Below are 27,649 nucleotides of genomic sequence, written 5' to 3'. Positions count from 1 at the left end.
AGTATTCTTATTAGTCAAACAGATCGCACAGATGGTTCAGAATGAAAGCTCCAAATGGGCGCAAGCAGGTTTAAGTTTATGCCATGATGGGTATGTGATCATTTTTCTTCAGAGAATGTATAAACAAGCAAACAAAGCACACATATCAACTCATTTACTTCAAATCCTTGTTTGGCATCAGATTGTTGTGTAGAATGATGCCCCTGTTTCTATTATTTACTGCAAACATGTTCAGTACCCCGTAAAATTACAAGAAAACAACCACTGACCTGTCAGGGCAATTCACACAAAATTTAATATACCACACATAATACAAGAAAATGTACAACTTCACACCAACTAAATTTAACTCGGTAGAGTTTTATTTCCCTGCTTCCCTCTTCACAAGACCGAGCACCTGAAACTTGGTATCTGCACCTTAACCAACAGACCCTACTGAATATTTGAACGCAGTTTCAGCAACATTTGAAACAATAGGCAATCACTACTTTTAACAGATACTGTAAAATAAGAGGATTTAGTGCCGGTATCAAGAATCCACTCTGGAAACCACAGCTTCTTTCTTTGTGTTCTTTGCATGGCTTTCATCAGATATGAAGTCCGTGCTCTCTTCTGCAACTAAAAATCCAGACTTATCTGGCTTAAACAAGTCATCATTTTCCAAATTCGACAGCTTTTCTTTCTGCTCACCTTTCAGCAAATCTACAACCTCAAACATTGTGGGTCTCTTCTCTGGCTTGCTGCGTGCACATACTAATGCAACAAGCACCAATCTTTTAAGCTCTTCTGCATTGTATTTCTGATTCAACTTTGGGTCAGCCACTTCATCAAACCTCCTCTCGCAAACCAAAGGCAAGGCCCACTCTACAATTGAGCGTTTTACAGTAACACTGATCTTCTCTATCGGTTTCTTACCACTAGCAAGCTCAAGCAGCAGAACTCCAAAGCTGTAAACATCACAGCTCTCTGATGCCTTCCCAAACATGGCATACTCGGGAGCAAGGTAACCAAGTGTGCCTTTTACTCTAGTTGTAACATGACTAGCACCATCTGGGATTAGTTTTGCAAACCCAAAATCAGCTACCTGAGCTTCGAAGTCTGAATTTAAAAGCACATTGCTTGCTTTGATGTCTCTGTGAATGATATGGGGTGTACGGTGGTGAAGGTAGCTGTTCAACAACATTTATGGAAATTTGGTCAGCAATCACTCTCATGGCCTCATAGTGCATATATGAGAAAGAAAAGAAAAACACATGTAAGATGACTTACGCAATCCCCTCTGCAGATCCAATTGCAATCTTCATCCGCTTATCCCAATCAAGAAGGCACTCTGATGAGTGCTGTCCATGAAGATGGGAAAGTAAGCTCAAATTTGGCATGTACTCATACACAATAAGACGCTCCTGTCCTTCGGCACAGTAGCCTCTTAAACTCAGTAGATTTTTATGCCTGACTCTACCCAGGACCTCGACCTCAACAGAAAATTCCATTTCAGCTTTGGTGCTCCAGACCTTCAACCTTTTAATAGCAATCTGCCAAGGAAAAGTTGCTCTTACAAGGGCCACTTCAACAACAAAATAAAACTCATGAAAACCTGGCACTCATCCCAGAAATTGAGTGACTTGACCCAGTTCGGCCCAAATGTGAGCTGCTGCATCAGCAGAGGAGCCAAGGAACAAAGATCAAGCCTCCATGGACTTAGGTGACTCAGTTGCTGCATGAATTAGAAAGGTATTCCTTACACTATTGATATAAAAGCAATATCACACAGGTACTTCATTTTGCATGCATCCCATGTTGACACGCCATGAAACTGGACATGGACACGCCATGACTCTTCATGAACATAGTCAAACCAGTGTAAAAAGCACTCAAAACTCTGTCCCTAACATCATCTACTTTTATAAAACTAATCGGTTTTTTTATTTACTTGCATTTTTTTTCACCATTCATTTCAACTAAGATTTATTATTTAATATCCAATAATCAAAATGACTTCAATGTTGTTCAAGAATTTGCACTTAAATATGATATTCATACTTCATTGCCTTGAGTTTAGAGTTTTTAATGTGCATAGTAATAAAGACATCACATATTCGGTTTCTATCCTAATGAAGATGAAGTATGGTATTGGGATGATCCCGATTAGCCAATAAATAGAGAACACATTGTCTTCTCCCGCATGGTGAATCAACATGAGGAACAACATGCAGTCAACTTGACACCATAAATCAGTGTTATTAAAAATGCGCCTCGCCTCAAGGCGAGGGCCTTTGTGCCTTGAAGCTCAACATAAAGGCGCAAATGCGGCGTACGTCTCATACGCCTCTCGTCTTGGTCTCTCACTCACTCTCTCCAACTTCTCGCTCGTCTCCCACATCTCTACTTATCTCTCACTCACTCGGTTGCTCGTCTCTCACTTAGTCACTCGTCTCTCACGCACTTGCTCGTCTAGGTCTCTTGCACCTCTCGCCTATGTCAGCCTAAAAAGAAGAAGAAGAAAGGTAAATTTTTGCCTCGACTTGGTTTGGCTTGTCATGAGCTATGTAATATGGCTACTTCATGAAAATATTGACCTGTGTCAACTCAAGTATACCTGGTATTGTTACAAAAACTGCAAGCAAGAAACAACCGAAGAAAACAAAACACAACAAGAACACACAGATTTACATGGAAAAACCTCCCCTCAAATCCGAGAGGGAGTAAAAAACTACGACCGCCCAGAGGAAAAACTTTATTGCTCTTTCTCGATAGATACAAGAGAGAAAGAAAAGAAATAATTTATACAAGGTGTAGAGAAATATACCTGGGCAGTGGAAGAATGAGCGAGCTCGCACGAGAGAGAGAGAGAGAGAGAGAGAGAGACGATTCACTTTATTAGGGTTTAATCTCTACTTAAATAGAGATTAAACAAGAGCACCAAATTACAAAAAATAGCCCTCACACAATATATAATAATACGTAAACCCAAAATGCCCTTATAGCATGTCTCAACACTCCCCCTCAAGCTGGAGCATAGATATCAATCATGCTTAGCTTGTCACAACAGTGAGAGAAACTCGACCTCGCCAGAGCCTTGGTAAAGACATCAGCTATTTGATCTTCAAAAGATACATGATCGATGCAGATATACCCAGCCTGAACCAAGTCGCGAACATAGTGACAGTCAACTTCAATATGTTTAGTCCTTTCATGAAACACTGGGTTGTTGGCAATATATGTAGCAACCCTATTGTCACACATCATCAACATAGGTAGGGATACTTTTACCTGAAGCTCAGTCAAAACTGATTTTACCCACATAATCTCAGTTGCGGTCTGGGCCATCGCTTGGTATTCAGATTCAGCACTTGACCTAGCTACAACAGTTTGTTTCTTACTCCTCCAGGACACAAGATTTCTTCCCACAAACACACAAAATCCAGATGTTGACTTCCTATCTTCAACAGACCCCGCATAATCTGTGTCAGTGTAAGCAACAACGTCCAAGGAGGGATTTCGTTTAAACAACAGACTTTTACCAGGAGATGACTTTAAGTACCTGAGAACCATCATAGCTGCATCCCAGTGAACTTTAGTAGGTTTGTCCATGAACTGACTGATTTTACTCACGGCTAATGAAATGTCAGGTCTAGTAACAGTCACATATAACAACTTACCCACCAAGGATCTAAAGTTGATACTATCCACATAGTGCCTACAATATCTGCATCAGTGGGAGGATCAACCAAGTCCCAAGTGCCTCGAGACCATAGGGCATCCATCTTATCACGCATAGCCTGCATCCATTTGGAGTCGAGTAGAGTTTGACTGTGATGAAGCGAAACAGAGGAGGCAGACAGAGCTGAAATAAAATTCTTCATAGATGCCCTAAGGTTAACTTCTGAAACAAATTGCGAGATGGGGTGGAGAGTGCACTGTCTCTTTCCCTTGCGCAAAGCAATGGGAAGATCATCATCAGGAGCAGAAACTGTAGTATGCTAAAAAATACTTACCTCAGGAGAAGAAGATAACAGAGGCATGGAGGTAGGTGGTACCCTGTGAGAGTATACTATGGGAGGGTTTCGATAGCGAGATATCCCATACGATGGAGCCAAGGACTGAGGAGGAAGCGACTCTAACGGAAAAGGAGGAATTGGCAGAGGAAGGGAATCACACAAGGCTCTCCTGTAATCTTAGAGTAGTACTCGAAAAATATGGAATAGACTCAAAGAAGGTAACGTCTGCACTGACATACTCTTTATGAGATATAGGGTCATAGCAACGATATCCTTTTTGGTTTTTAGGATACCCAAGGAAAACACATTTAATAGACTGTGCAACAAGTTTATCTCGACCAGGACCCAGCTTATGCACAAAACACACACACCCAAAAACTTTAGGGGGATAGGAAAGAGAGGAGCCTCCGGATGAAGAATTTGAATTGAGATCTGGTCTTCTACAAAACTTGAAGGCATGCGATTTATAAGAAAGCCGGAAGTCAAAACCGCATCGCCCCAGTACGAGGCAGGCATATTAGATTGAATCATTAGACATCGAGCAACATTGAGGATTTGTCTATGTTTCCTCCCAGCCACACCATTTTGCTGGGAGGTATGGGGACATGTAAATTGAGGTTGAATCCCATTAGCAGAATAGAATTGAAGCAAGTCTTTAGATTTGAACTCAAGAGCATTATCAGTGCGAACAATTTTACCACACACATCAAATTGAGTTTTTATCTCAGCAATTAAATATTTAAGAACGACAGGACCTTGAGACCGATCTTTTAACAGGAACACCCACGATAACCTTGAGAAGTCATCAACAATAACTAGATAATAACAACACTGAGTTCTACTCGGAATCCTACTCGGACCCCACACATCGACATGAAGAAGACCAAATAATCCTTGACTGGACGGACTTTGACTGGAGGGAAAAGAACTTCGACAATGTTTTCCCAATTGACATGTTTTACACTGAAAGGAAACTGAAGGAGGTATATAAGGAATGACACAACGAAGTTTTGTCACTGGAAGGTGACCCAGGCGATGATGCCATAATAGAGGACTTGAGGATGATGAAACAACAGAATAGGCCGAAACCTCTGGTTGATGTAAATAATACAGACCACCTTCCTCATAGCCACTACCAATCCTTTTTGCCGTTAGCAAGTCCTGAACTGTGCACCCCATAGGATAAAAAATCATCCTACAATTCAACTCTGTTGTCATTCGACTGACGGATAATAAATTCTGTGGAAACAAAGGAGCATGAAAAACATGCGACAATTGAAGGGTAGGGGAAATAGATATGTTTCCCTGCCCTACAATTGGGGAAGAGCTCCCATCAGCAAGAACTACCCATTTTTTATCAGTCACAGGATTTAAACTTAAAAAGTTACTCGAATTTCCGCACAAGTGTCTGGATGCTCCAGAATCAATGATCCACCTACCACCTTGGCCAGATAGGCCATCACCTGCCAAGCACGCAACCTTAGCAACAGAAGACTTCGAAGATGATGAGCATAAAGCAAGAAGCTTGTTATATTCAGCCCGGTTAAGAGTTACATAATCATTGGAGTAATCTGCATCTGATTTAACCAGTAGAACCATAAGGAAAAGTAATGGGTTAAAAACGAACAGGTACAGTCACACGCGCACACCAACAACCAACTATGAAACCGACTATATCTCGATTGGATTTTACTAATGAAATCTGAGATACACAATTGCTGCCTGTTTAGATCCACACTTCAAGTATAATTTTAAAGGAACTTGACCAAAACCTTCCACCTCAACAAAGGATTGCTATAGAATGTATATCAATACCACACATCCAACGTGATAAAGATGTGTTTGGTTCATACCTGAAACTGCGACACTTCCAGCTGACACTGGTAGATTCAACTCTCAACCACAGCAGTGAGAGACTACTTTCAGATCTGTTATAAAGATGTGTTTGGTTTATCAAATCTGTACCACAAAAAAAACTGCAGACTCTACCTTTAGATCTGTGATAGACTTTACGCAGAAAAAAAAAACTGCTTCTTGTTGTCATTCCATCCTTATCAAACACGAGCAAAGTTAATCCCTGTCTCCCACTCCACGACATCAGCGTAGTGTGCATATCCACACTCACCAGATCGGGTTGACTAAACATCCATTGTAGATCTGAGTGGGCTTTGCAACGATTTGTAGATCTGATTACAGATCTGAGTCATGACGTTGGTCAGACTACAGATCTGTTATCAGATCTTTACCAAAAAGAAACCAATCAACTAAGCCTTACCCGATCGTCAGCTTGTGATCTCCCTTCACGCGATCTTCAGATTCATACGTACCTTACCCGATCCTTCTGCAAGTGATCTCCCGATCCACAGTTGAACGATTTCCTTCACGCAGGGATTGAAGAAGATCGAGAGGTCAAGTTTCCAGGAGCGTTGGCTTTGATACCATGTAGAGAAATATACCTGGGCAGTGGAAGAATGAGCGCGCGCGCGCGTGCGAGAGAGAGAGAGAGAGAGAGAGAGAGAGAGAGAGAGAGAGAGAGAGAGAGATGCTTCACTTTATTAGAGTTTAATCTCTTCTTAAATAGAGATTAAACAAGAGCACCAAATTACAAAAAATAGCCCTCACACAATATATAATAACACGTAAACCCAAAATGCCCTTATAGCGTGTCTCAACACAAGGCAAGGGCAACAACCCTAAACCTAAACAAATCGGGTCTTATCTATAAGACACCGGGTCTCAAACATAAGCCCAAGAAAACAAATTCTTCTAGGGGACCCGCACCAGGGGGGAGCCCCCGGCCCCCCTTACTGCAAGGAAAAAAACTCTGAATCAGGCTCTACAACTCATCAGATACTAGTACTTCAATGGGCATGGGTCAGACCAGTTTTGGATTTGACCAATCAAACCCAATCCATTACCTATTTTGAACCATTTTAAGGTGCATAAAGGGTTGTTGTTATTCATTATTGTATGGTGCTTGATACACACAAACACACATGCATGTATACCTATTTTTTCTCAAACAAAAAAATACACACATGCGCACATACACACATAGCTGTGTCGTACCCCTATACCCCATACTTTTGTAAATTCTGATGTTGTACCCTATGTGCACACACCTGCATTCATACCCATAGCTGTACCTATATGACAGTTTATAGATTCAACAAGATTTCATTAGAAAAAAGTGAACAAGAAGCTCTTTGCAGCTTGAATCAACCTTTATCTATTATTTCATATTAATAGATGAATTCTGGCCCTTATGTTGACAAGCTACTTTTAGTGAATGCTAGTGGCAAAAAGTTAACACACTACATTTGAATAATAAATTTACCCAATTTTTTAATTGTTTGATATTAAGTTTTTTTATTGAATATTCTTATATGTTAGCGTCTATCTGTGCTTTAGTCTCATTTTGAAGAGTTTTGGACAAATATATTAATGTTTGGTTGTTAATGCTAACATGCATTTTCTAATTATGACATGATGTTGTTAATGCTAATATGCATTTCGTTGCTAATTTTTTATTGAATGAATGCTCATATCTTATTTCTTAGATACTTACGTAGATCATCTTGTTGCATTAATGTTACTTTTACATGTTAATCTTATATTCTGTCAATATTTATTTGAGATTTTTTATTTTTTGTTGGTTGTTGCTTCATCAATAAAGCATTATTTTTTATTTATAATTTTAGATATTTTTATAGTTTTTTTTAAGTTTTCAATTTTTTTAAGGCTTACGCTTTACGCCTCGAGGCTTACTCCTCGCCTCAGATTTTGGTGGAGCGCCTCGCTACGCCTCAACGCTTTTCATAACACTGCCATAAATATATAGTCGCATGCAACAAACCTATCTCAATGTGTCTAATCCACTGAAAACCGTCTTTCAGGATATCAACATTCTCACCTCATTATGATGCATTTGAAACTCATAGAAAAAGACAATACTTTAATTGTTCTAAAGTTACTAGAGAAATCCATTTATGACATTTGCCCTAAAGTTACTACAGAAAAATATTGAACCCTATGTCCTTTAAAAATGAAGAAAAACATACAGTTAATAATTAAGGATTTTAACTTTTAAGGTACATCAAGTGGTTAAGGAAACAAAAAGGTACATCAAGTGATGGGATATCATTAGCTCCATAGGCAAAAAAGACAAAGACAATGACAATTGGAGATTATCCTCACATGATATCACCATCCTTCCCATTTTAAGGATCTTATGCATGGCAGATGGTACAACAAATGGACAAGACAACTGGAGATTATCCTCACATAATATCACCATCCTTCGCATTTTACCTATAAGGATCTTATGTATGGCAAACAGTACAATAAATAGACAAGGGAATTGGTGAACTGAGGCATCAAATAAATAGGCACTTTCTTACTGATAGACCAGCAAGCAAAGAGAGGCAAAAAAGGGAACAGAACATCCTTGATAGATCATGGGGCCCCAAAACTCAAAGCATATTCACAGACTTTTAGCGCACAGTCCTAGTAATTCACCTATCCATGGTGGTATATACAAGCATAAGATATCTTATGTAATATGTAATTGTTCCATTGCTCCCCCAACGTACCCAGTGAATATCAAGGTTCCTACCGGAATAAGTTATGCTAAAAATACCCCAGCCTCATTGAATAGATCCAATGCACATTTCTGGTAAAAGATTCCCCAGATTGGGTACATTAGTTCCACAAAGATAGCACAATTGTCCAAGATCCTTGATATCACAATGTCTTCATAGATTGTCCAATTTTTCAGTTAACTAAGAATCATTTCCAATGATAATAACATGCTCAAGTATACAACTTGAGCAGTCATTTCACCTAAATTGAACATAGTGAAGGTATTATTTGGTAGGTTTTTCTAATCCAATGAATCAGTTGATCATGACATTTTTCCAGAAAATTCATTTCTAAATCAAAATTTCTACTTTCTAATTCATTTTTTTTCTTGAAAAAGAGTAGAGATTTTTCTAAGAAAAACAACTTTTAAAATTACCATAAGGAAAAAATTTCCAATATTATCACATGAATTATATTTGCAAGTTCATTTGAAATTTATCATTCATAGCTTCTCTCCATTCATGATAAGAAAGAGCTTCAATGACACTAGTTTAGAGTTCAATTTGAAGAAATTCTATACATGATGAATGACAAAATACAGGAGAAAAAACCAATCAGATTGTCAGTACATGCAACTTTACCTTTTAACAAGGCCACAAGAAGATTAAGGTACTTAGAGGCTAAGAACTAAGAATCCAAAGAGAATATGTACATGGTTTAAGGATTTGTGCATGGTTGGAAACTAGAGCATCCATAAGTCCATTTTTTACACATTTATTCTAGAACATTGTAATTTCTCAGGAATATAACCTCATCTTAAATAAAATGCCTTCTCAACCTTTTTTGAATTGGTGTATATCACAGAATGTGATTTCATTTTCACATTGCCTTGAATAAGAGAATAAATTTTAAGCAGTGAACTGTTAAATTATGTATCGATATTTGTAATCTCATATATATATATATATTTTCTTATCCACCCGAAAAGAGTATTTTTGTAAATTCCTGTTTTACGCATATTCCATTTTGGAATATGCTTGTAACCTTTCTTTTTATTTTGTTTTTTCCTTTTAATTTTTCCTTTTTTCTTTTTTGTTTTTTTGTATTTTGTGCCACATAGGGAGGCTCCCCAAAGAGTCGTTGGGGAGCCCCCAACGGTCACCTATGTGACCGTTGGGGGCTCCCAACGACTCTCTTGGGAGCCCCCTATGTGGCTCCTTTGCTTTCTTATAAATAGGGGATTCCCCCTCTTGTATTCTCATGGCTTTGAGTCAAAGCCCAAGTGCTCAATAATGTGATTCCAATATTTTTTTATGCCGTTGTGCATTTGTGAGATTTTGTGAGTTGTGCTTTTGTGCACAAGTGTTCTAAAGTGTTCTTATTGTGCATGTGTGCCAAGTTTATTATCAAGAATATTAAGGTCTTGATCTTAGTACCTTGTTGGAGATACTTTTACATGGTATCAGAGCCTCATTGAAGAAGGGGAATCGTGCATCTCTTCATTTTTAAATGCCTCGAAAAACGTGCCTTCAAGCTATTGGAGTTTGAAGTGGATCATCTTCTTCGAGCAATATTTTATAAGCCTCTTTTATCAAGAAAGACTTGAAAATCTTTTGAGGTACGTGTTATTTTTTATCTTCTACCCTCTCTAATGGGTGAAAAAGACTCTCACTTCTCCCTTGGTTTTAAACTTAGTGGTTCAAACTATCATGTTTGGGCCGGCAATATGGAAGCCCATATCAAAGGAAAGGGCCTTTGGGGGTACGTTCAAGGTTCAATACCGGAACCCGAACCCAAACTTACAATCATTGAAAAATGGAATATTAAGATTCTTGAGGGGGAAGATAGACAAAAAGCTCTAGAAGAATATTCAAAAAGGCATGATGAGTGGGAGATGAAGAACTTCAAGATCTTGTCTTAGATTTTTTCGTCCGTAGAAACCAAGATCAACGCCAACATCATTAAGTTCAAAAAGGCCTCCGAAGCTTGGTTGTACCTTGAAAAAATGTATACTTCAAGAGACTTATCACACAAGTATTACCTCCAAAAGAAGGCTTTGACCCTTCAACAAAACGATTTGTCTATTCGGGAATATTTTGTCGAACTATCGTCTATTTGGGATGAGCTTGCTATACTCGAACAAAAATGGAGCGGAGAAGCAATTGAGTTAAGACAAAAACAACAAGAGAAAGATCGATTCTTCAAATTTCTAAATGGACTTAGACCCAAATTTGAACAAATTCAGTCATCTCTTCTATCCGCCTTCACAACTCCCTCTATTGAAGATGTAATCACTAAGCTTAGTAGTGAGGAGACCCGTATGGGGATTAGTAAGAATAATCCTAGCATCCTTGTTACATCTTCTTCTCAAGATGATTGTGAAGGGGTTAATGTCGTGTCAAGACCCGGGAACAATATGAAGACTTACAAACCTCCTCATTTCAAAAATCAAGGACAAGGAGGAAATGATCTATATGGCAAAAGAGACTATAGCAAATTAACTTGCCATTTTTGTAAAGAACCTGGGCATATCAAACCCATTTGCCCCAAATGGAAGAAAATCCCTGCTGCGGCTATGGCATCCCAACCAGAGGAACGGCCATCTTCATCAAATGTGCCTCTTTCCCTTCAACAAATTGTGGATGCTCTACAACCTCTTCTCAAGGGAGGCATTTCTGGAGCCGCTATGACATCCTCCTCATCTCTCGGTAAGACATCTTGGCTCCTAGATTCCGGTGCATCTTTTCACATGACTCCAAGTGCTTGTTCGCTTTCCGATTTTTCTAAAAATTCTCTTCCATCTTTAGTCTCAACGGTGGATGGAACACCTCTTGAAATTAAAGGAATAGTCAATTTTGAAAAATAAGACTTCTTTATTCCAAAACTTTGTCTTATATCAAAACTTAACTTAAACCTACTTTTGGTCTCTCAAGTTCTCAACTCTCGGACTATGGTTGCGATATAAAATTCTCTTCTAATAAATGTTGGATACAGAATCGCCAGTCCGGGAAGTTGATTGGAGAAGGTTCTAGAAGAGAAGACCTCTACTATGTTGATTTTCTCCAAATCCTCAAGAACCAGTTTTGTAATGTTGCTCAAAACAAAGATATTCATGTATGACATAAGAGACTGAGGCATCCCAACATTGTTAAAATCTCTTATTTGCCTTTTATTAAGCATCTTTGTAATGAGAATTTTGTATGTAATGAATGTATTCTTGGGAAAATGAAAAGTCTACCGTTTACTCAAAGATCCATGTTTACAACAAAATCTTTTGAAATTATTCACTCCGATGTATGGGGTCCGGCTCCTGTGATAACTAAAGGAGGTTTCATATACTATGTTATTTTTGTGGATGATTTCACTAGATTTTGTTGGATATATTTTCTTAAACATAAACATGAAGTTTTTTCAATTTTTAAAACATTTCATATGATAATTTTAAATCAATTCAATGGAAATTTAAAAATTCTTAGAACCGACTCCGGTGGCGAATATCTTTCAAATGAATTCAAAAGTTATCTTGATAGTTATGATATTCTCCATCAAAAATCTTGTCCAAAAACCTCACAACAAAATGGGTTGGCTGAACGAAAACATAGACATATCATTGAAACAACTAGAACTTTGCTCATCTCTCAGAATATTCTGAAAAGACTCTGGGCTAAGGCAACCCTTACATCAGTCTATCTCATAAATAGACTCTCATCAAAAAATTTGAACAAGGTTTTCCCATTTGAACGATTGTATGAAAAAAAACCTGATTATAACAGGTTACAGGTTTTTGGATGTAAATGTTTTGTCCTTACTGACAAAAATGATAAACTCTTCCCCAAGGCCATTCCTTGTGCCTTTCTTGGTTATTCTGAAACTCAAAAGGGTTTTCAGTGTTATGATATTAAAAATGATAAACTATATGATTCCAGAAATGTAAGTTTTTTGGAAAATCTCAGTGGTTTTGAAAAACTTGAATCTAATGACAAGAATGTAGACTATTTTTTTCTATTTGATCTTTTAACTGAAGGTGATGAATGATGAGTCAAATCAGAATGACTCAAGTGATAATGAAACCAGTCCTGTGTCCTCTTCATTTCATCAACATGTCAATGAGGAACTGCATAGAGATCCCATAACCTATACTAATAGAGATAAAAATACTTTCAGAAGTGCCCTTGAAAGATATGATGATAGGACTGCTCCTCAAAGTGAGGAAAACCTTCGTAGGACCGAAAGACATAGAAAAACCCCTTCCAGGTTAATCTCATATGAGTCTTTTTCACATAAACATAGAGCATGTTTAAGCGGCATTCATTCTTACATAGAACCTAGAAACTTCAAGGAAGCACGAAAATGTCCTGAATGGGTATCCGCAATGGATAATGAACTCGAAGCTCTGAGAAGAGCCAAGACATGGGTATTTCAAGACCTTCCTAAAGGTAAGAAAGCAATAGGGTGTAAATGGCTATTTAAGGTTAAGACTAAGAGTGATGGGACCCTCGAGAGATACAAGGCCCGTTTGATGGCAAAAGGATATAGTCAAAAATATGGGATTGATTATGAAGAGACCTTTGCCCCGGTAGCTCGAATGGTCACTGTCCGATGTCTTATAATTGTTGTCTCAATCAACAAATGGAATATCTATCAAATGGATATTAAGAATGCATTTCTAAATGGAGATCTAAATGAAGAATTATATATGGATGCTCCTCCTAGAATGGAGTCTGCTAAAGGAAAGGTGTTTCGCCTTCGTAAAGCACTTTATGGTCTGAAACAAGCCTCCAATGCTTGGTATGATAGGTTTAATTCCGTAATGATAGAAAATGGTTTTTCATCTTGTTTTACTGATACTGCTTTATTTGTTAGAAAATCCAATGCAGAGATTGTTATTTTACTTCTATATGTGGATGACATGCTTATAACCGGAAGCGATTCTAAAGGGGTTAAAAGCATAAAATCAATTTTAAAGGATAGGTTTGAAATGTCTGACTTGAGATTTCTAACTTATTTTTTGGGTATTGAAGTAGCATACTCTCATAGAGGGTATTTTTTGTCTCAAACTAAGCTTGTGTTGAATATAGGTGGTTTTAAGTTAAGTCCTTTTATATTAGAGTTTTTTTTTAAATTTTGTTTTTATATTGGACTTAGATGTAATTATTCCTTTTTGCCTCTCTCTATTTAATAATAGAGAGAAGCCCTAAGAAAAGTTAACGAGTTCTTTTTCTGCAGCCGTCCCTCTCTCTCTCTCTCTCTCTCTCTCTCTCTCTCTCTCTCTCTCTCTCTCTCTCTTTCTCTTCCTCTTCCTCTCTCCTCCTAGGGTTCGGTGCATCTCTGCTATTCTTGAACATGGTATCAGAGCCAACGATCTCAGGAACGTGATAGACCATGATCTCCTCTGCAATCGATCTACACCAACAAAAACTATATTGGAACCATGTGTGTATTAATTGTTTTTTTTTAGTGAGATCTGATGGCAGATCTGTTATCAGATCTAAGGAGCATCGTGGGAGTGTGTGTTCGGCAGCCGTAACCCCTTTCTCTTGAGTTCCATCTGCCGTGATTTCTGGGTGTGGAAGCTGATAACAGATGTCTTTCCGTGTGGCTATGTGTGATCGAGATGTGTTGCGGCTGGGATTTGTTTACGCTATTTGGGATAGAGATCTGCTGCTGCTGTGATTTGTTTATCGTGTCCCTGTTGTGATTTTTTTTAGCATCCTGTTTTTAGCTGTCGTGATTTCCAGCATAAGCCAATATGGGTTCAACAACTGCTGTCGTGATTTCAGCATCTCGTGATACCGTGATTCCTGCTGGGTATATTTTCATGCTGTCATGATGTTTTTCTTTGTTGTGAAAGACGCATATTAGTTTTGGTATCAGACATGCTGTCTTGAAATTTATTTTTTCAGAAGTTCTGTCGTGGAAACAGCAAGATTGTTTCTTTGCTGTGTTGGAAAATATCTGCTGTGTTGGAAAATATCATGCTTATGTGAAATTTTTTATTATTGTCGAGGGATTCTGTGTTGAGTATAGATGCTGGTCGTCGGTTCTGGCTGATGAGTGATCGTCACATACGCTATCGTATGTGCTGCGTGAAGCCTGGCAAGATTGTATACCTGTTGTGGCTGCTGGGTTTATAAAACCTGCTATTCAAGTGGGTAGAGTTGATTTGTTTTGGCTGAAATAGAATTAAATATTCAGTATGGGTGAAACTTCGAAATGTGATTCCAAAATTGAGCATATTGGAGAGTATAAGGCTTTTGCCAATCCCTTCTCGTACGACTCTTCTGTAAGGTTGAATGAAACTAATTATGCCAGGTGGTCCAGAACGTTTATGTTGTCGGTGTCTGGACATCGTAGAAAACATATTTTGTTGGAAGATGAACCCAATGAAAAGGTGGGAAAATACGTTACTTGGGATGAAGATAATGACATTGTTATGTCATGGATCATGAATAGTGTCGAAACCCATATTGCAGATGGTTTAATTTACTATAATACAACCAAACAGATGTGGGACAATCTTCGTGATACGTATTCACAAGAGACTAATGTGAGTCGTATCCTGCAAGTCGAACATGAGATATATAATTCACAGCAGGGGGATCAAACCTTGGCCCAATACTATGTATCAGTAAAAGCTGCGTTTGAAAGGCTCAATGCTCACAGGCCTCTCTGTTGTTCGAAGCAGAAGGATCATCAAGAACAAACTATGGTTGCTCGGTTTCTTACAGGCTTATCTTCAGAATTCTCTGTTGCAAAAGTCCAAATGTTGACTGGATCAGATGTTCCTACTCTTGCTGATGCATACAATCGTCTGAGTAGACTTGCAGTTTCTCTTCCATAATCTCAGCTTGTGACTCAGTCATCTGCTCTAGTTGTCTCATCTGGTTATGGGCGTGGAAATCTTCAGAATATCAGAAGACGAGGTCGTGGACGAGGTATTGGAGGCAGAGGAAAGCTTCAATGTACATTCTGTGGAAAATCTGAACATTTAGAAGATCGTTGCTGGGATAAGCATGGCCGGCCAACCTCCTCTTCATCAAAGTCATATGCTCCTAAAGCAAATGTTACTACTCACGAGGCAACAAAGATACAGGAAAATATCTCCGCAAGTGACAGTAGTATCACTCTCAGTCGTGCTGAATATGATGAGCTGATAGCTCTTCGTCCTTTGAGTTTCACCCCTCTTGTAGCTGGTGTTGCCTATTCAACCAGAAATCATCTTCATCCGACTGACAGTAAGTGGATTATTGACTCTGGTGCATCCAGACATTTATGTGGGAATTCAAGTGTTTTTTCAGATATAAAGGATATTAATGCTCATCGAGGAGTCTCATTAGCCGATGGGAGTTCCTCCCCGGTTGTTGGTCAGGGAAATATTTCTATATCCTCCTCATTACAGTTGAAAAATGTTCTTCATGCTCCAAACTTTCATCAAAGTTCACTCTCTGTTAGTTGCCTTATAAGAGAACAAAACTGTAGAGTAATATTTGATCCGATGGGTTGTCATTTTCAGGATTTGCTGACGGGGAAGAAGATTGGTGGAGGCTATGAAGAAAATGGAGTTTACTACCTACATCATCCAATGGGTAATGTTCATGCTGCAATGGAACACTCATTCAGTCCAGTTCAGTGGCATTGTCGTCTTGGTCATCCTTCATTGTCAAAGTTTCGTTCGGTCTTTCCTCAAATTTCTTCCACCACATCATTTCAGTGTGAAGCATGTCAATTGGGAAAGCATCATCGAAGTTCGTTCCCTTCAAGTCAGAGTCAGTCTAGTAATAAAGTTTTTGAACTTCTTCATGCAGATGTATGGGGTCCTAGTAAGATTCCTACTAGGACTCAGTGTCGTTACTATCTTGTTATTGTTGATGATTTCTCTAAGTTGTCATGGGTGTTTTTAATAAAGGAACGATCTGAAGTTTCAAGTATTATCAAATCCTTAATTCTTGAAATAAAAACTCAGTTTGAATCTATTGTCAAGATTGTTCGCACACTGATAATGCTCTCGAGTTTAAATAAAAAAATCTATACAATTTTACCAAGATCATGGCATCCAACCCCAAACTTCCTGTGCCTATTCATCTCAACAAAATGGGGTGGCTGAGCAAAAACATCGGCACCTGCTTGATGTTGTCAGGACCATTATGATTCAATCCAATGTTCCTGCGTTATACTGGGGTGATGCGATTACCACTGCTTGTTATCTGATCAACCGCATGCCTTCGTCTTCTGTGGGTGATCTAATTCCATTACATATCCTAAAACCCAATACCCCACTCTTCTCCTTCTCGCCCAAAATATTTGGATGTGTTTGTTTTGTACACAAATTTGGCCTTGACCGTGATAAATTAGCTGCTCAAGCTACAAAATGCATATTTATAGGTTATCCAAAAAACCAAAAGGGATATCGATGTTATGATCCTATTTCTCGCCGAGAATATGTCAGTGCGAATGTATCTTTCTTGGAATCCACTCCATATTACTCTAGTACCAGTTCCCCGTTGTAGGATGATCCAGCTGAGTCTTTTTCATTACCTATACCCCCTTTTCCTTTGGAATCCGTGCCCTCATTACCGAACCAAACTTCATCCTCTTCCAGATTTCATAATCCTCCATTGGTATATGTGCGTAGAGCTCCACCTCCTCAAGCGCCTTCATCTTCTTCTTCCCCTGAGGTAAGTACTACTGACAATAGTGATCATGATGATGATAACAGGCCTATTGCTCTACGAAAGGGGACACGACAATGTACCTTATATCCCATATCTCATTTTGTCTCCGATGCCAGAATTGGAAATCAGATAAAGTCTTTTATTTCAGCCTTATCTGCTGAAACTATTCCTCTGCACTATCAACAGGCAGAGCTTGATCATCGCTGGAAGCTGGCTATGCAGGAAGAAATGGATGTTTTAGTATCTCAGCATACATGGGATCTAGTTGATCCCCCAGCAGATGCTGACATTGTTGGATGTAAATGGGTATATACCATCAAGTACAAATCTGATGGCTCTATTGAAAGGTACAAGGCTAGATTAGTAGCAAAAGGGTATACTCAGACATATGGTATTGATTTCTTTGAAACCTTTTCTCCTGTTGCACGGATGGGTACCATTCGTCTTGTTCTCTCAGTAGTTGTTCAGCATGGTTGGAGCTTATACCAATTAGATGTGAAAAATGCATTTCTATATGGGGATCTATCTGAGACCGTTTACATGCAACAACCTCCAGGATTCGAGGTTGAGGGGGAGTGTCAGAAGGTGTGTAGATTGAGAAAGGCGATTTATGGCTTGAAACAAAGTCCTCGTGCATGGTTTCAAAAGCTGTTTGAAGTGATGTCACGCTTTGGCTTTAATAGGTCAGCAACAGATCATACACTATTTATAAAGACAACTAGCTCTGGCATAGTTGTTATGGTGGTATATGTGGATGACATCATTCTTACAGGAGATGATGTGAAAGCTATTGAAGCCACAAAGGCTCATCTTCAAAAACACTTTGTTACAAAAGACCTTGGTTCACTCAGGTATTTTCTGGGTATAGAAGTTGCCAGGAGCCGTGAAGGGATGGTTTTGTCTCAACGGAAGTATGTTCTTGACTTATTAAAGGAAACGAGAATGTTGGGAGCTAAACCAACAAATATTCCCATGGACCATAAAGTTCAGTTGTTTGAAGAAGGGTCAAAACCGGTTGATAGCAAAAGCTATCGCTCCCTAGTAGGGAAACTACTGTATGTAACTGTGACCAGGCCGGATATTGCTTTAGCAGTAAGCAAAGTTAGCCAGTTTATGGACAAACCAACTGAGGTATATTGGAATGCAGCTATTATGATTCTCAGATATCTAAAATCTTCTCCTGGAAAGGGGTTATTGTTCAGGAAAGGTGGAACTCTGGAGATAGTGGTCTATTTTAATGCCGACTATGTAGGATCTGTAGTGGATAGAAAATCTACCACAGGATTCTGTGTGTTTCTGGGAGACAACTTGATTTCTTGGAGAAGTAAGAAACAAAATGTGGTCTCTAGGTCGAGTGCAGAATCAGAATATCGGGCTATGGCCCAAACAGCTGCTGAATTGATGTGGGTTCGTACTGTTCTTCATGATCTTCAGGTGAAGGTTTCCTCTCCTATGACCATGATGTGCGATAACAAAGCTGCAACATATATAGCGAACAATCCTGTATTTCATGAGAGAACAAAGCACATTGAGGTTGATTGCCACTATGTAAGAGATATGGTTCAAGTTGGTCATATCACTACCAAATATCTAAAGTCGGAAGACCAAGTTGCAGATATGTTTACAAAACCTCTTGCTACTGACCTGTCAATAATATCAGATGCAAGCTATTCAAGAATAGCAGAGATGCACCGAACCCTAGGAGGAGAGAGGAAGAGAAAGAGAGAGAGAGAGAGAGAAAGGAGAAAAAGGGAAAGAGAGAGAGAGGGACGGCTGCAGAAAAAGAACTCGTTAACTTTTCTTAGGGCTTCTCTCTATTATTAAATAGAGAGAGGCAAAAAGGAATAATTACATCTAAGCCCAATATAAAAACAGAATTTAAAAAAAAACTCTAATATAAAATGACTTAACTTAAAACCACCTATATTCAACACTCCCCCTCAAGCTGGAGCATAGATATCAATCATGCTCAGCTTGTCACAACATTTTGATAAGGTTTGTGAAACTCCTGCTATAGTAGGAGCTAAAATGAAAATTGATGATGGTGTTCCTCTCTCCGATCCTACCTCCTAAAGACAGCTTGTAGGATCGTTGATGTACCTGAGTATTACCAGACCAGATATCTCACATGCAGTTCATACGGCAAGTCAGTTTCAGCATGCACCTACTTATGTTCACATGAGTGTCGTCTTACGAGTCGTAAGATACCTAAAGGGTACTCTAAATAAGGGAGTTTTTCTGTCATCCTCTTCTGAGTTAAAATTAATTGTTTATACTGACTCTGATAGGGGAGGTGACCCAAATAACCGTCACTCCACCACTGGTTTTTGTGTGTTCTTAGGTGATTCACTAATCTCGTGGAGATGTAAGAAACAACGAAAAGTTTTTCTATCTTCGACTGAAGTTGAATATCGTATCATGACAACTACTACCATGAAAATTGTATGGATTCATCAACTGCTTAAAGACATGAGGATCACTATTGAAGGACATACTAAATTGTGCTGTGATAACAAGAGTGCAATTTACATTGCCAAAAATCATACTTTCCACGAGCAGACTAAGCACATTGAAATGGACTGTCACTATGTTCGTGAAGCCTACTTGCAAGGAGTCATTGATCTACCTTATGTTACTTCAGAATATCAGTTGACAGATTTTTTCACCAAAGCCTTATGTGCACCAAGATTCAACTTTCTCCTTGGCAAACTTTCGGTCATCATGCCCTAAGTTTGAGGAGGGGTGTTAAATTATGTATTGATATTTATAATCTCATATATATATATATATATATATATATATATATATATATATATATATATATATATATATATATATATATTTCTTATCCACCCAAAAAGGGTATTTCTGTAAATTCCTGTTTTACGCATATTCCATTTTGGAATATGCTTGTAACCTTTCTTTTTATTTTATTTTTTCCTTTTTTCTTTTTTTGTATTTCGTGCCACATAGGGAGGCTCCCCAAAGAGTCATTGGGGGCTCCCAACGACTCTCTTGGGAGCCTCCTATGTGGCTCCTTTACTTTCTTATAAATAGGGGATTCCCCCTCTTGTATTCTCATGGCTTTGAGTCAAAGCCCAAGTGCTCAATAAAGTGATTCCAATATTTTTTATGTTGTTGTGCATTTGTGAGATTTTGTGAGTTGTGCTTTTGGGCACAAAGTGTTCGAAAGTGTTCTTATTGTGCATGTGTGCCAAGTTTATTATCAAGAATATTAAGGTCTTGATCTTAGTATCTTGTTGGAGATACTTTTACACGAACTTCCTTAAGGAACAGAATTTTGATAGAAAAAGAGGAGTATCCAATGAAAAATATACCAGACTGGCATCATTATGAGCAACATGATATGCAGAATCAGGAACATAATCTTGCTAAACAAAATAACTGGTATTGAGGAAGAATCTTGCAACATGATATGCAGAAAACAAGAACATAATCTTGCCACAGGAAGTAACTGGGATTGTGGAAGAATGTTGCTAGTCAGAATTTCTAAAAGATATTTATATTTAAGAAAACTTCAGAGGCACAATTGATCAAATAGAATAAGTGTCAGAGCAAAAAAGATTAAGAACCATCATGGATACCACGAGATCTAAAGACCTCCACCAGGTGATGAATACCCTTGCTAGGACACCACCTACAGTAACCATGTTTATCAGATCAATGGATCATGATCCCAGTTCCTAATTGGTTTCCAATTAGCTATAAGAAAGATTAGATTTTGTTGACCTCCACATGTTGCAATAACAAGACATGCTTTAAAAAGTCCATCCTCCCTAATTTGAGCACGGACTTGGCATGAGAAACTATTTCAAAAAGTCCACCTGCATGAATTTTTTGCTTAATATGATTCCATAGATGTGTTTATCATCTTTTTTATGACAGGGAAACCACCGGTTTTCTAGGATTGCTGGGAGGAATTTGCAGTTACCACCTTCTTTCCGGGACTCTCTCTCTCTCTCTCTCTCTCTCTCTCTCTCTCTCTATCTATCTATATATATATATATATATATATATTTGCAAATATAGCACTGCAGATGTGTTTCGCATGGTCCATTTGCTAGGAATTGACACTGGAATCACAACCATGTCTGACGCCCAACCCTACTGAACGCAATCAAGATCACCCAAATTATACATTTGCAAACAAGCGAGCGTAAGCATGCCACACCCAACAAAGACTTGAAGGGGGACAGTAAGAAGCGATACAAATGTATGTAACAGCAATCTGGGTACCTCGGATTAAGAAAGAAAAAAAACAAGGAGTTTGAACTAGGCTTCTCTATCATGAACGATGGTGAAACATCCCAAAAATAAATGCAACGATTAATTAACTAAAACCAACAAAACTGGAAAGAAAAAAAGGGAAGAGGTAATGGGGATATCAACATTTGTATGCACCATCTACATTAATGAAGCACCAGTAAGAGAAATTAGGGGAAACCAAAAAAAAAAAATCCGGTAACAGGGAATACCCATAATGGGGGGAGAGAGAAAGAGAGATCTTGCCTGTGATCCATCCCACAACTGGCCCCAATAGACGCTCCCGAACCCGCCTTCCCCGAGCTTGTTATCGTAATTGAAGTTGTTGGTGGCGGCGTGCAACTCCTTCAACGAAAAGATCCTCCACGTCGTGTTCTTCTTCTCCCCACCCTTCCTGCCACAGTTTCAACCACACCCCACTTCACTAAACAACACCACAAAACCCTCCGCCCCTTGAAAAAGCACAAAACCAAGCAATTTTTTTCCTTTTCCCGTCAGACCCCAAATGCAAAACCAAATCTTTTTCCCAAACACCATTCAACCACCACACACACACACACACACACACACACACAGAGAGAGAGAGAGAGAGAGAGAGAGAGAGAGAGAGAGAGATCTGGTCCCAGCAATCACGCCAACCAAAACCAAGAACCAAGCAAAATAGAGTCTTCCAAAGATCAACAATCATCATCACTAAATCACGGCCAATAAACAAACCCCCGAAAATGAAAGAAAAAGAAACGAGGCCAGAGAGAGAGAGAGAGAAAAAGAAGAAACTTACCGCGAAGAAGACTTCCCTCTGCAAAACTTGAGGCAAAATGCCATTTTTTTCTCACTTGGAGAGGTGTGATTTTGGAGTTTCCTCAGGGGTCTCGACGGCCGTTTTCTGACAACATTACAGGTGAAGAGAGTGTACGACGACGCTCTATCGTGGAAGTCCCACAAGAGTTTATGAAGTGAAGACGGCAACAACGTCGTCTTCTTCCTTGCTTTTCTCACTTTCGGCTTTCTTTGAAACGGTGTTTGGTTTATTCATTATTTACCTTGTTTTTTTTCTTGCTTTGATTGCTTGGTGTGGCAGTGAGTGAGTCAACTGCAGTGAAATTCTAAACGTGAAAATTTTGGTTCGGTGGTTCGTTTTCAACACACACACTTGCATTTTTCATTTCTCACATGAGATGTTCACATTTAATGGAGAATTTACTGCATATTCAAGTGGCCCTCCATCTTAAAGAAACTACCACGTTAAATGGATCCCACAATAGGTTTGTACAGTCAACAGATAATTGAAAATAAAACTTTTTTTTTACCTTGAGAATAAATGAGTCTTAATAAAAGCACTAGGTATGAAAGCAAGAGGCACCCATTTGACATGAAAAACTTGGCCTAAGGGTTAGGCTGAAACAACCTTATGCTCTGTTTGAGAGCCGGAGGGGAGAGAGCCCAGATCAGGAGCCACAACATGTCACACTTTGAGTGTGCCTCTGTGGATGCCCTCCATCGAGCCCCCACACCTGACAGACTGTCAGCAGCAGATTGAGGGCAGCTAGGTGCAGAGGCACACTCAAAGTGTGCCATGTGATGGCACCTTATCGTGGCTCGAGTTGAGAGGGTGACCAGAATCGAGATGGGACAGCTAGGGGTGGCAATCATGTCGGGTTGGCGGGTCGACCCGACGGGTTGGCGGGTCAGCATACATCAACCCAAACCCGACCCGTTTATTAAACGGGTCGGCTGTGGCAAACACGAACCCGACCCGTTTAATAAACGGGTAACCCGATACGACCAGCCAACCCATTTAATAAATGGGTTGGGTCGGGTAAACAGGTTCTCAGGATCGCGGGTTGACGGGTCGGGTTGGCGGGTTGACCCACCCGCCTAACCCGTTTATTAAATGGGTCAGGCAGGTTGGCGGGTTGGCATACCCCTAACACGAACCCGACCCGTTTAATAAACGGGTTAGGCGGGTCGACCCATTTATTAAACGGGTTCATTTTTTCCAAACCCGAACCCGCCTAAGAGTCGGGTTGGCGGGTCGTGTCAGGTTTTGCCACCCCTAGGGACAGCAAAGAGGGGAGGGGGAGTTCATGACATTCTCACAAGGATGTTATTGAACTTCGCCAAAAATAATGAGCGGAGTATCCAAACTCAACTACCGGGCCGACAGCCTTATGGGCCAAGCCGACCCGTCCCATCATAGGCTCGGTTTGGGTCAAGGTTTTAGGTCTGAGCCCATTAGCTACGAGGCCGAAACCTGGTCAGTTATATAGGTAGACTGGGCCCAGACCGGCCTGTAGGCTACTGAGCTGGCCTAACAGGACTAGCTATCTATTATTTTTTAATAATATAAATTTTTAAAAATAAATTATTATTATTTACCTAATTAGTTGCATTAATGTTAAGAAATCTAGAAAGATAACTAGTTGGATACGCAAGAACTTGTTAATTATTTACTATTTACCTAGTTAGTTGCAATAATTTTAAGAGACACAAAGATAATTTTATGGGATTGAGTTTATTTAGGAGGACTAAAATATCAATGGATTGAGGAAACCTTGCATTGGAGGACTAGAATTCAAGATCGTGTTGTATGTCATTTTGGAAAGTTGATGTTCATTTATTAGTTCAAATGATATGTCATGGGCAAAATATTGTTATGAACTTTTGATTTGGATACTTTTAACATTATCATATGTAAAATTTTGAATCTTATGTTTTTTTATTTAATTCATTTTTTGGTATTCTAAAAATTAATTTTATTAAAATATAACTTAAAAATGGGTTTGGGTCATGTGGGACGGGGCCAGTCCACTTCACATTGGCCCATTGGACTGGGTCATGGGCTTCTCTTCAAACCCATACCCATTAAGAACCGGGTGAAAACCCGACTCATTAGTAAACTAGCTTGGCCATCTCCAGGTCGGGCTGCACTTAAAACTCGGTGGGCCAAGTTCTAATTGGGGCTGGGCTGGGCCGATGCCCACCGCTACTCTCAACTGCACCAAAATAACCAGCAGAGTTGAGGTGGGGAGCTCGGAAATTTGTCTCCACTTCCGACACCGGCTCCCAAACGAACCCTGATTAATGTTGAATCAAGTCTACAGTGAAAATTAAAGAAAATTGTGTTCGGGACAAGTTCAGTGGGTTAGAGATCATTACTGACCTTGACTGGTGTGAGCTTATCTAACCAGTAGAAAAATAACATAGAAATGTTTTTTTTTTAGGCCAGGCAAATTGGGATAGTGATCAGTAACGCATCCATTGACAGCTTAGTGGACCACTTACCCTACATATACTTCATAAACTTCCTAGACCCAAGGGGTTTGGCCTATTGAGATGAGACCTAGACTGTTAGTGTTCCCTTGCGACTTACAGTGTACAGTTGCGCTTAAAGTCTGTTTTGCTTTTGTTGAGTCTGATGTAAGTTGCCTGGTTCAGGTGAATCAATACCCCAAAGGGGCAGCCCGTATACTTGAACTGTAATAGCCTGCGGGCAAAATTGTGAATGAAGTAAATGCGTTGAACTTTCTTTTGTTCACCCTCGTTGTGATTGCTTCTTGTGATTGCAATTTCTCTCCCTCTATTCTCTCTTGCCCTCTTGCACTCTGATTACAAACTTCTGCGATCGGCAAGCGAGCTGACAAGTAGGCTTGCGGCGGTGGAAAGGATCGTCGTGTCGCGCTGGCCCATTGAAGGAAATAGGCCTGTGACAAGTGGTACCAGAGACCATTCTCGTGCTGGGGAAGGGACTCCGGAGTCGGTGTCGTCAGACACGCCGACAAGCTGCGATTTGTGAGCAAGACATCGTGGCGCCTTATCAAAACTTGTGCAACACCAAAGGCAAGGCAGTTGTTGAAGCTGAAGAGATGGGTTCACCTCGGGGCCAAGAAGAGTTGGCTGCAATTGTTAACAAGCTGGTGGAAGAGGTGACTTTGCATGACGAAGCGATTTCACGCGCATGTGAATCATTCAATGGACTGAATGATGTAGTGGCGAGCCTGCAAGAGCAGGTTACCTTATTAATGGGGCAGGTCACTTCGTTGACGACTACAATGGTCGACTTGCAGACTGAAGTATGGGAGCTTCAGTTGAAGAACCGTATGTTGCAGCGGACGATGACCCTAAATGATAGAAATGGTGAGAGGCCATCAAGGATTGATGTGCCAAGACCCACAAAATTCAATGGCTCTCGTGACAGCAAGGCCATTGAGAACTTCTTGTTCCAAGTAGAAGACTACTTGGATATCCAGAATGTGACCCTTGAAGATCTAAGGATTAAGGTTGTAGCGACCTTACTTGATGGTGATGCTATCGCTTGGTGGAGGTGGAAGCGCAATGACATGAAGAGGGGTAAATGTGTGATAGACACCTTTGATGACTTCAAAGTAGAGTTGCGCAACTACTTCATGCCAAGAAATGTGCAGAGAGAGGCTTACCAGATGGTTCGTGAGCTCAAACACACTGGTTCGTTGCAAGACTATGTCAGAACGTTCCAGAAGCTTATGCTGTAGATACCTAACATGCCAGAAGACGATATGCTCAACTGGTTCATTGTGGGACTTCAGCCATGGGCACAGTCTGAAGTGGAAAGGAGCGACCCCCGTATTTTGGAAGATGCATATGTGGCGGCATAGCGCTTAATTGACACTCAGCGCAAGCCTTTCACCCCATCAACCAAAGTTGGGAAGAAGCCTGACCACGGAGGCAAGAAGGATGAGCAACGCAATGATAAAGGTGAGGCGTCGACACACCATCAATCTGAAAAGAAACAGAATTTCACAAAGCATAACAACAACAACAAGGGTGCGGTTGTGACATGTTGGTTCTGCGGCGATAGACATATCGTCAGGCAGTGCCTAAAGCGCCTTGTAAAGGACGACGGGCAAGCCAATGTTGTACAGAAAGAATGCAGCGATACTGAATGCAGTGACACTGAGACCATTCAACCAAGGATGGGGGCCATGCGATCGATTAACGCAACTAGAAGTTGCGCAACTAAGAACATGCAGCTCAGTAAGGAACTTATATGTACGTAGAAGTCATTATGAAAGGAAAGTCTACTTCAACAATAGTAGACTCGGAGGTCACACAAAACTTTGTCTCTCGGGAAGAGGCAGAGCGGTTGGGTTTGAAAACTGGGCCAAAGCAGAGGACTATCAAAACAGTAAACTCTGAGGCCAAGCTCATCCTTGGTGAAGCAAGAGATGTGGTTACTCAAGTGGGGAGTTGGGTCGGCAAAGCCAACTTCTCTGTGGTGCCCCTGGACGATTTCAAGGTGATTCTGGGTATGGAGTTTCTGCGAAGCCAGAATGTTATGATGTTGCCAAAGTTTAACACGTTGATGATCATGGGGTCAGACCTGTCACACACAATGCAGTGCCTTACGCAGAAAGGCAAGTCTTCTGTGTTATCGGCAATGCAACTGAAGAAGGGTGTCAAGCATGGGGAGCAGACATTCTTAGTTGCAGTGCATGCAGATGAAGGGAAGGTAGAAGCAGCAGTGCCGCCGACCCTAGCCCCACTATTGGAGGAGTTTCGAGGGGTGATGCCCCCGGAATTGCCAAAGCATCTTCCGCCAAGACGTGAGGTCGACCACAAGATTGAGTTGACCCCAGGAGCGAAGCCTCCTGCAATGGTTCCATATTGTATGGGGCCAGTTGAGCTGAAGGAGCTGCGCAAGCAGCTAGACGAGATGTTGGACGCATGCATTGCTCGTCCATCAAAAGCCTCATTTGGTGCCCTGGTCCTTTTCCAGATGAAACATGATGGCTCTAAACGGTTATGTGTGGATTACCATGCTTTGAACAAGGTCACGGTGAAGAACAAATACTCATTGCCATTGATAGCGGACTTGTTCGATCAACTAGGCAGTGCCCGTATCTTTTCCAAGCTAGATCTACGATCGGGTTACAGGCAGGTGAGGATTGCCGAAAGTGATGAGCTGAAAACAACTTGCGTCACCCGCTATGGTGCTTACGAATTTCTAGTAATGCCATTCGGGTTGACAAATGCTCAAGCCACGTTCACGACTTTAATGAACCAGATCTTCTACCCTTACTTAGACAAGTTTGTGGTAGTCTACCTGGATGATATCGTGATCTACAGCGGCAACAT

The 27,649-nt window shown here is 40.1% G+C and overlaps 1 protein-coding gene across 1 annotated transcript; it reads right to left on the bottom strand.

Moving 5' to 3' along the window:
- Positions 1-122: 122 nt before the first annotated feature.
- On the bottom strand, positions 123-22,517 carry LOC149835302 (PTI1-like tyrosine-protein kinase At3g15890). Its single transcript, XM_090008367.1, has 4 exons — positions 22,317-22,517; positions 21,782-21,929; positions 1,270-1,532; positions 123-1,169 (listed from the first exon to the last, which is right to left on the bottom strand). Exons 1-4 carry the CDS (start codon positions 22,358-22,360, stop codon positions 530-532), a joined length of 1,095 nt encoding a protein of 364 aa, XP_089864493.1. The 5' UTR covers positions 22,361-22,517; the 3' UTR covers positions 123-529.
- Positions 22,518-27,649: the final 5,132 nt, after the last annotated feature.

The sequence above is a fragment of the Nuphar pumila genome, chromosome 6 (genome assembly GCF_984573655.1).
Source record: "Nuphar pumila chromosome 6, dmNupPumi1.hap1.1, whole genome shotgun sequence".
In the NCBI taxonomy this organism is placed as follows: domain Eukaryota; kingdom Viridiplantae; phylum Streptophyta; class Magnoliopsida; order Nymphaeales; family Nymphaeaceae; genus Nuphar; species Nuphar pumila.
The sequence above is the reverse complement of the archived record's forward strand: the minus strand, read 5'-3'. Positions and strand labels throughout refer to the sequence as shown.

Coding starts and splice junctions, on each gene's coding strand:
- LOC149835302 (XM_090008367.1), bottom strand. CDS start 22,360: ATGGCATTTTGCCTCAAGTTTTGCAGAGGGAAGTCTTCTTCGCG. Junction 1,533..21,781: donor AGTTGTGGGATGGATCACAG/GCAAGATCTCTC, acceptor TTTCCTTGGCAG/ATTGCTATTAAAAGGTTGAA. Junction 1,170..1,269: donor GGATCTGCAGAGGGGATTGC/GTAAGTCATCTT, acceptor GTTGTTGAACAG/CTACCTTCACCACCGTACAC.